Raw genomic sequence first — 9,785 nt, 5'->3', positions numbered from 1 at the left:
ATTTATTGTTTTCAGCAGACACAGGACAACATTTAAATTTTGTTCATTTGCTCTGTAAATTTGAATGTGAATTTTTCACCCTTTGCTGCACACTTCAGCAATTCATGAATGCATCTGTCTAGGCTTTACTCTGACACATTTTAGCAAATAGAATGGGTTACTTGGCAGCTAGTGTTTTCCTTATTTTACACATCCAATTATTGTTGATAACAGTTCATCCAGGTGCCACTTCTGTGAAAAATTGATTTTTCTTTCTTTCATTTCTCAGCTACCTGTGTTCAAAACCATCATGGTTCCACAACTTGCATGGTTTTATCTTGTGAATTCAGCAGAGTATTTCAGCTTTCAAATAACAAGCTTATATTTTCTTATCTCTGAGATGAGAATATACATGTCTTGAGCAGCTTTGGATTTTTATGTCCAAATTTAAAAAAACAACACAAAACCAAAATTAAAAGGTGTAGCTACACTCCTGAGAATAAAAGAAACAAGAGAGCTGTAAGTCACCCTGGCACCCCTATTTAAGCGTTTTGCCTTAATAGCCCAAATGTAATAGCTCTAAAAGAGCAGCCTCTTAACTATTCTTCAAAGTAGGGCTCTTCATCACTTGAGCTACTTTATGAGTTCTTGAAAGACACACTGCAGGCTAGGAAAGATTGGGAAGTCTATAATTTTCCATCAATCAATGTCGCTGATAAATTACTAGTCACAAGAAAGGACGTGGCAAAACACAATAGGACAAGTTATTAATGGAGAATCCCCAGAGCTCCAGATACAGCTGTATTACGTGAGGAGAGGAAGAAAAAAATCGTTAAGCAATAAAGCTTATTAAACAGCTAAGATTGAGGGGATCATAAACCACATAGGGCTGGTACAGGCTGTGAGAGAGAACGGCTGAGCTACTGCAGTGCAGGGTAATGGCAGTGCTGCTGAGCAGCAGAACAGCAGAGCAGGCTGCCCAAGGAAGCACAGATCCAGCATGACCTCCTGTGGAATACCTAGCTGTGGGGAGGGGCAGGAGGTGGGTTACGTGCTGGAACCATTTTGTCTCTCTAAAGAAAGGAAATTAACTTCAGATGTTTTCATTTGCCCCTTCCTTAAGTTGCAAGAAGTCTACTTTGAAAAATATACTTTGTACATGAAAACATCTGGTGGAAAGACAAAGAAGTGTGTAGTGGCCACAGACCATGAGCAGCAGGAGTGGAACATGGGGACCCCTAGTCACAGTTTCATGCCCAGGCTGAATAGGCTCAAGTACAGTTGATGTTGCAGTAAGTTGATCAGAACGAAGTCCTGTGGTCTCCCAAGTCTTTTGTCATATACATGTTTTGACAGCCTCAGAAGGCATAGAAAAAATCCTTTCCAACATCCCAAATATAAAATCAGAGGCTATGACCAAAACCTGCACAGGCAGAAGATATTTTGCCTATGCTTCCTGTTCATGTACCTGCATGCAGTAAAGACCAATCTCTTGACTTTTTGTTATACTTTTTTGGTCTTACACCACTTGACTCTGCTCCACCACAGCTGTTTCTGACCAAAGTATTGCCAGGGATCAGAAGAGGACAGCCACACATAATCCTGCAGAGAGGTGACACCAAGTTTCTCACATTCCAGCTGTACCATTGGGGTTTGCTCTCTCACATCCAGGACTTCAAAACTTCAGTCATATCAAGGAAGGTACTTAGGAAAGTCTTTCACAAGTTTTCTGTGCTATTTCTGTGCTGAGGGAAATAAATAATGCATACCACGTTGAATTCCACAGAAAACAGGTAAAAGCTACAAAAGAACAAAATGCTCTCTATTTTGAAGTGATTTCTGCTATATACTGCAGTGAAAATTGCTTAGGATTTATCAATCTGAGATTCAGTGTAACAGTGTCAAATCACAAGATGGGCATAATGGACCTGATCAGGCTGTGACTGAAGCCAATTGCAAAAACACAACTCAATAGTAATATGTCCAAACTGGGGCCAGCAGTTCTGGACCTGTAACTACTTTTGATCTCAGATTCCACTAACCATTTTCTTTTCCCTCCTTGAATACACACAGGAAGCTGACTTCCTTTCTACAGACAATGAGCTTCTGAGGGACTCCAGCGGGTTGGGGACTCTTTCTAGAGCCAGTGCTGGAATGGTATTTGCTGTGCAAGTAGATAATTCAATCTGGTTTTGCTATTTGGCTGGCATCCCAGTATTGTACAGATAACGTATATATGATAAGTAAGACTAGAACTTAACTTGAAGCCCAGCCCCAAACCTACTGCAATTAGGACCCCAGTGTATTTGATGTAATATAGAAATTACTTTCCCCTCTTTATCTGTATAGGGTTCTGTACAAATAAATTGTTCCAGTTTTGCTCTAGTATATTACTTACTCAGGCATCCTTGTTCTTCTTGCCCTTTATGTCCTTTTAAAGGTGGTAAAAGTTTTCTATGATTTCCTAAGCTTAGCTGGGACCATCAACTTTCTTTCTCTCCTGAAAGAAGGCTGAGGATACAGCAGGTATAAGTAAATACACACAGTTGTGTTGTGTTCACACAGATGCAATGCAAATGAAGGAGCTGGCTGGCAGCCTTTTATAAATAACAGTGAAACCTGCCGACCTCCATGTAAAATGGATGATGGGAAAAGAAACACTCACATTCTAACCACAAGATTTGATTGTGCATGACTTGTCCATGAATTTATTCCATACTCCATAATCTTTGCTATAGCTGCTTTTATCCTCACACAAATCCATGCCTGGTGACCTATACTGGGATTAGTCCAAAACTCTGTTATGCTTTAAACTGGTGTCTTGGGGAATAGAGATGGGATGGGTGGGGAAGGAGCAGTTGGGAGAGCAGGTTGTGAAACCAAACTAAGCCACTCTCTTCCAGGATTGTCTTAACTTTGGTGAAGTAAAGGAAACTTTGGTCTGTGCTTGAACCAATTGTTGGAAACTTTAATCAATGCTTGAATTTATAATCTGTTTCCTGCATGGAAATGCCAGATGATGCCAATTGGACTCACTGCTTTTCACAGTAAATCTCAATAAAACTCCAGGGTTTTAACATTATTTTGATAGAGCCTTACAAGAAACAGCTTTCTCCAAATTCATCTGGAGTGAAATAGGAGTCAGTCAATTTGCACAGTCTCTGGCCTTTCTTGGGAACAGCAAGCACTTACGCCTGACGAGTGACTAGAAGACTGTCAGCATGTAATTCCAGTTCCTGCCTCTTGCTTGGTTCTTTAGCAAATACTCCCAATGCATAAGTTCTCTAAAACAAAAAGAAATATGAGCAGAGGCCATCTTCTGAGAGCGAACCATGGAAAGAAAAAATTTTTCTTCTGATTTCAGCATGTTCTGCCTTTTGTCACATCCTACTGATCTGAAAGGGTTTGGGGGAGAGCATATGTGGCTTGGAAACAGAGTTTGAGGAGATTTACCACCTCTTCGGCTGACGTAGTGAACAGCCAAAGTGAGCTTACTGCAGTCCTGTGCAAAGTCAAAGAATAGACTAGAATAGAATAGACTAGACTAGACTAGAATAGACTAGACTAGACTAGACTAGAATAGATGTGGGGACCCTACTGGTTTTGAAGGAGGGGACATTTTACCCATCATCTTTCTTTTTAAAGTAGTCATAACCATAAAGATAAAAGATGCTATTTCAATATCTTCTTTGTTAACTCCAGGATAGTATTCAAACACAAAAATGTCAGTGTAAACAGTCTGCAATTTACAAATATTAGCATACCAACAAGGTATGCTGTGAAATCAAGAACTGTAAGGTCACCCTCACCCCGTAAGTCTCATCAGAAGCATTTTAATACAAAAGCTGTAATCACAGAATTACTGGCTTTAAACCACTGAATTCCCTGAGGGAAGTTTTATAATGCAAAGGAGTGTAATCGTATTTGATTTTCTTTATTGCAAACTCTGCGTGGAGATCTGAAAAAATCACTATTAATCTAAGCCAGACAACATAGGCCTTAAATGAAAATGTAAAACAATATCTTAAAATGATGTTCATGCTGATTGCAGGAGGAAGGGGGAAAGAAAAGAGGGGGAAGAAAACAGCTCTATTAGACTGTCCTTTTTCCCTACTGTGTTTTCTGCATGGGTTATGCAGCAGTTATCTGCTAAAAATAAAATGAGTTTTTAAGTTTAGAATTTCGTTTACCTCAAGAAAAACCTGATTGTCTTTTAAGAGAAAAGAAAAGCATGAGAATTTGGGTTTGGTTTTGGTCTTACAAGACTTAGAAATGGACTGCTTGTAGATTAGAAATCTCTGTCCCAGAAGAGTAAACATTTGATTGTTCTGAGAATTCTCAGGCTTCAGAGAGCTTTACTGATATGCATGATGTTATGATAGAGAATTTCAGACTTATTTCTGGTTTACAAAAGCAATTGGAAAAACATATGAGTAATTGTTCTTGAAGAGTTGTTGCTAAATTTGAAGAAGATGCAATGGAATTCAGATGGTTCTGAATATTTTTAAGAAAAAAGATACTGGAGTTATGTATCTGTTCAGAGTTTAGCATTCATTCAGAGTTGCAAAGGACAAAGGGCAACCCAGGACCACATGAATAAAGAGCCTGTGTGTCCAAGGCTTGATATTACTCATGTCAAAGGTACTGGAAAACTGCCACTGATTTCCTTGAGTCTTTGCTGGGCTCTGAGCACACATCTAAGCTTCATGCCACTGGACACCATTATGTAAACAACTTTTGATTTAGTTGCAGAAACACTGATGCTTCCAGGAAGCTCGTGAGTATCATACAAACACACCTTAGTTCACAGCAAAGACACTGACACAAAGAATACATTACATTGCTTTCAGAACAGCAAATGCAACAATTCTTGTCAGACTATCATGTTTTTGGTCTGTTTCTATAGAAAATGACTGTGAAGGATAATGGCTGGCACTACTCAAGTGCAAGACTTATAGAGGAATATAATGTTATCAATTAATAAATCAAAAAAAGAATGTCTCATCAATACTTTATTACTATATGCTAATTTTTCACATCTCCCATTAACACAGCATGCCATTTGTCTTAACCTCCTAGCTATGCTGAGGTTTAAACATAAGCCAGAATTTTTTACAAATCAAGGACAGATTTATTGCAAAGCTGTCAAAAAGGAGCCAAAAAGATACATCAGCCTAGTTGGAGTGACTAATTAATGGACCAAGACAACTCATTGTTCTGAAAATTGTTAGAACTGTTTTGTTTCATGATGGGCCTTGTCATATGAAATCAAGAAAGTCATCTCAGAAGACTCATTAGACTTTTGGTATATATGAAGGATGTCAGATGTAAAAAAGAAATAGAATAACTCTTGGAGGTCGTTTTAAGTAATTTTTAATTAATTTGTATTTTCTGCATGCAAAGGAATACCAAACTGCTCTTGCTTATTCCTCATATCTATATTCTATGGGTGTGTTTCTTGTGTGTAAAATGATCAGCCTGGGGACTTACTGGCAAATTAGTTCTTTATGTTACTTGGAAGGTGACTTTAAAAAACTTTCACATGAATTGAACCAGTTAGGTTGACTGGATGTAAGCCCTTAGCTCAGGCAGAAGGTGACTCTTATCAGTTGAAATGTGTTAAACTCTAAGTGCAGTCATGCTTGGTCCTGCCAAAGAAAATGAATTAACATAAAGCACTGTGTTGGCTAGTTAACCCAAAAGAGAGCTGAAGGTCTGTGATTTCTAAATACTATTACTCTCTTCTGACTGAAGGAATATAACCTCAGTAACATGATATTACCTCTGCTTTTGACTGGATGGCTAAATCTTTGAATGGGTGAGTAATAAACAAAAGAATAACAAAAGTAAGTCATGCTTTCCAGACTACATTTTAGAAGAACAGTCATTGGTCAAAGTTTTGAAAGCTTCCCTATTCTGTAGATGCTTTCATATGGAAATAACGGCAAACCAAATAATTTAAGTAAAGGGCATCAGCAGGTGATACAATCTGTCCATGCCTTCTTATGGAAAAAATATCACCATGTCTGAATTTATCAGTTTTCTGGGTTTGTAGCTGCTGCAAGCTCTAAGCTCTTAGCCACACAGTAGAGGGTCTTACCCACTTCATTTAAGTCTAATCAGCCTTTCCCAGAAAGGTTATAGCAGCATTATATTGGGTTCAAAGACAGGTGACGAAAGAAACTAAGCCACGTAAAAATCATAAGCAAAGAGACTGAAAGTTCTGCTTTATGTAGTATTTGTTCTTGGGCATTTCTAAACAGCTATACTGAAAGAAGGGTGGTAAACATTACAGGAGAACATTAAAGTCTCTCTGCCTGTGTATAAGGAAATACATATACCCTGGCTTCAAGCTCCAATTCCTTCTCCCTCTTCTCCCCTCGTAACAGTGAAGAAGCCAAAAATGCAACTTCCATTTGATTTTCTTTTTTTTTTTTTTTTTTTTTGTCTGCAGGTTTCCCCTACAGGAACTGCAAAGGCTTTGACCTGGATACAATAATAATATGGATATTTATTTTTTTTATCTGTTTCCCTTTGGAGGAAGTGCCAAACGCAATTGTTTCTACTTCACCTCAAAAGTTGCTAACGGTAGGATTTTTGTAAGGGAGTGATACAGCTATTTCTGTCTATAGAATAGCAAGCCTAGAAAGCCCTTACTGCTTGCTACATGGCAGGTGATCCGTGTTATCCCTTACCGGTGCTGGCAATTTTCCCCAATGCACTTTTACAGGGGAGTGATTTCCAGATGCACAGGTGTACACATGCGTATGTGTACGCATTTATACGTGTCCATGTCCACACACACACACACATCTCTGCAGGAGCCGCACGCCCGGACCACCGGAGCCGCCCCTGCGCCGGGGCTGCCCGCTGCGGGCGGCAGGTGGCGCTGCGGGGCCGGGCTGCCCGCGCCGCGCCCGCTCCGGCCGAGCCTGGCGGGGCCGCCCCGCCGGGGGAGCGAGCGGCCGGGAGCAGCTCCCTTTGCTTCTTTCTGCCACTTTGTAAACTCAGCGAACTTCGGCCAGCCGGCCGCGTCCCTCCGGGCTGCCGGGCATGAACGCGCCCTCCCAGTCGGGAGGCAAAACAAAACCCATCTGGAGCCAGGGCAGCGTTCACCTCCCTGCCTCTCCCGCGCCTCGGGAGCCCTGGGCGGCCGGTGCCGCCAGCCCGGCCGGGCGGCAGGAGCAGCTCTACACCCGCTCCCCATCAGACATCGCCGCCAGGGCGGCGGGCAGGGCAGGGCGCGGGGCCAGCCCCGCTGCCGGGGCGGGAGCGGGGGTTCCGCGTTCCCCTGTGGAGGTCTCGGAGGAGGAAAAGCGGAGGAGGGAGGATCCGGGAGGATCCAGGTAGATCCAGCTTTTACCGCTTACCAAAAGCCACCAGCAGCAGGACCTCCGCCTCCTCCCTCCCCTTTCCCCCCCTCCATCCCTCCCTCCTCCCCTAACTCCCTCCCTCCCCTGCCCCTCCGCGATGAGAGAAGGGCCAAGTCGGTGCGCTCCAGCCAGCAGCGGTCTCTGCCAGGGGCAGACGGATCGCTTTCATGTCGCAGGGTGACTGCTAGCCCTGCGGAGGTTCCCCCGGCCGGGCCGGGCCGGGGCCGGGGCCGGGGCCGGGCAGGCGGCGGGCGGGCAGCTGCCCCGTCGCCGGGGTGCCGCCGGCGCGCTCCGCGGGATGCTGGCGGCGGGGGATGCGGAGCCGGCCGCGGACTAACATGGGGGGCGGCCACTCCCACAGGGCGCCCGTCTTCGACGAGAACGAGGACGGTGAGTGCGGAGCTGTCCGCGGTACCGAACCGCGCCCCGCCCGGCCCCGCCGGGCTGCTCCGGGGCCGCGGCGCCTCTGGCCGTGCGGGGTCCGGGCCCGCTCCGTGCGGGAGCCGCGGGCGCAGGTCCTCCCGCGGGCTGCCAGCTGCGGGTGCGCTGCCCGGGGCAGCAGCGGCAGAGCCCGCCTTTGTCCAGCCATCCACACCGAGAGAGTGGGTGGCTGCTTTTAGGCACAGGCTCAAGTCTAGCACATCGTCAGCTGGGGTTGAAGCACATGGCAGGTAACTTCATACCTGCGTTTATGAATGGGCATCGTTTTGGAGATGGATGCCCACATTTTTGTTTTTGTTTATGGTTCTCTCTTTGCCCATCTGCCTGTTTGAAATGGTGATGTCTCTCTTACTCTAGACTTCTTCCATCACCTATACTTTCTGAAACTTTTTTTAGCTTGTTTTCTTACTCTGAGTTTCTACTCCCTGCCTAGATAATATGTCATAAGAAAGTGTGTCTTGTAAAGTTTTTGGAAGGCAATGGAAAAGTTTGCCTAAAATGTGGTGTTTCTTTTCTCTTTATGCATTTCAATGTCATTTTCCAATGTAGACTGTAATTGATTGGAATTATGTGAATGCATTTCAATTTAAAAAATTTTGGGTCTTGAAGCAGAGAGAACACGGCACTCTTAGAAAGCAGATATTTGTATATGAACATAGAAATGTTTTTAATGTTACTTATGGAATAGATGTTGCTGCCTATCCAGGCAATGGGTGCTTAATTTTGAGCGTATTCCTTCTCTAGAAGTTCCCAATATATTTTTTTAGGAAGTGATTATGCCTTAATAGACTCACATTGTTTTGGCTACCTGGGTTTCTTAACAAGTCAAAAACATGTATGTTCAGGGCACATGGAGATATTTGTATTGTTTTGCTAGTAGGGGGGAAATGTCTAAAATGCAAGTAAAGATATATTCACCCTTTTAAGCACTTTACATACATTAAGACAAGATTACCATTCCCTATTCCTTGGTAAAGCTTGGTGAGGTGTGGTTTACAACATTCCATTGTTTGTGTGGGGAGTGGGACCGATTATTTACCATTTGTGTATTGTGGAGCCATAGCTGTCATTTTCTTGCACTGATTTAAAATTTCAGACTTTTACCATGGGTCATGCTGTGTAAGCATACAAATGAGAAAGAGTCCCCCACACCTCCCCCCAGGTAAAGTCTCGACCATGCACAATTGGTGTTGTAAACCTCGAGGTAACTCACTGAGAAATACTCCAGAGTGAAAGCATGCTGTCTAGACACCCTAAGGTAAAAGGACACCCATGCTCCTGCCTTTGAAGACTTTTAATTGGGCTCTCCTGAGTTAGCAGTTTCCATTAATTATTACCACCTTACTTTTTTTTTCCATGATACAAAAGTGTGGTCAATTTTTAAACAAAATGAACAAAGTCCAATAGTAAATTATTGCAGAGATGCCTTCATGCCACTTAGTTCCCTTTCCATCAGGAACATGTTTCTGTAATGCAGCCATTATTAACAGCTAATAAAAAAAGCACATGAAGTATTTATGGATTTCTATTAGGTCATTATTTATTCTTTGCATGGTTTTGTTTTGTTCTGAGGTGGTTTTCCCCATTATGAATGTTCCTAACCTAATCTTTTATTCCTCTTAAGATATTTTGCTTGGCACAACTGTCTAGTTCAGAAGAGTCCGTTGCTTTTGAAACAATAACCAGTTTCCAATACTACTTACAAAATATTGTTCAGGATGGCATTTTCCCAAGTACCTAAACAATATGGGGAAATATCTCCTCTTTGAAAAAGTATCTTACAGAATTTAATGCAAAATGAAGCTGTTTTTTTCATATTCCCACTAGTAGCTAAAAAAGTCACCATTTTCCACAATATTGCACTCAATGTGTAATTTAAAAACAAAAAAAGCTAAAGAGAAAGTATAACAAGAGAAAGTGGATTTGTTTCTTGAGATGGTATAATTTTGCTCAAGAATGACAATTCAGAGAGAACTGGAATCAGTAAATTGT

The 9,785-nt window shown here is 42.6% G+C and overlaps 1 protein-coding gene across 1 annotated transcript in view; it reads left to right on the top strand.

The window, feature by feature from the left end:
* Positions 1–7,431: 7,431 nt before the first annotated feature.
* Positions 7,432–9,785, top strand: part of STK32B (serine/threonine kinase 32B) — a 162,187-nt gene continuing 159,833 nt past the window's right edge. Inside the window, exon 1 of the mRNA XM_032109940.1 lies at positions 7,432–7,742. Coding sequence (XP_031965831.1) covers positions 7,667–7,742 — 76 coding nt within the window. The 5' untranslated portion in view covers positions 7,432–7,666. The remainder of the gene's footprint in view (positions 7,743–9,785) is intronic.

This window comes from Corvus moneduloides, chromosome 5 (genome assembly GCF_009650955.1).
Source record: "Corvus moneduloides isolate bCorMon1 chromosome 5, bCorMon1.pri, whole genome shotgun sequence".
In the NCBI taxonomy this organism is placed as follows: Eukaryota; Metazoa; Chordata; class Aves; order Passeriformes; family Corvidae; genus Corvus; species Corvus moneduloides.
Note: the sequence above shows the minus strand (reverse complement) of the source record. Positions and strands in the feature narration are given on the sequence as shown.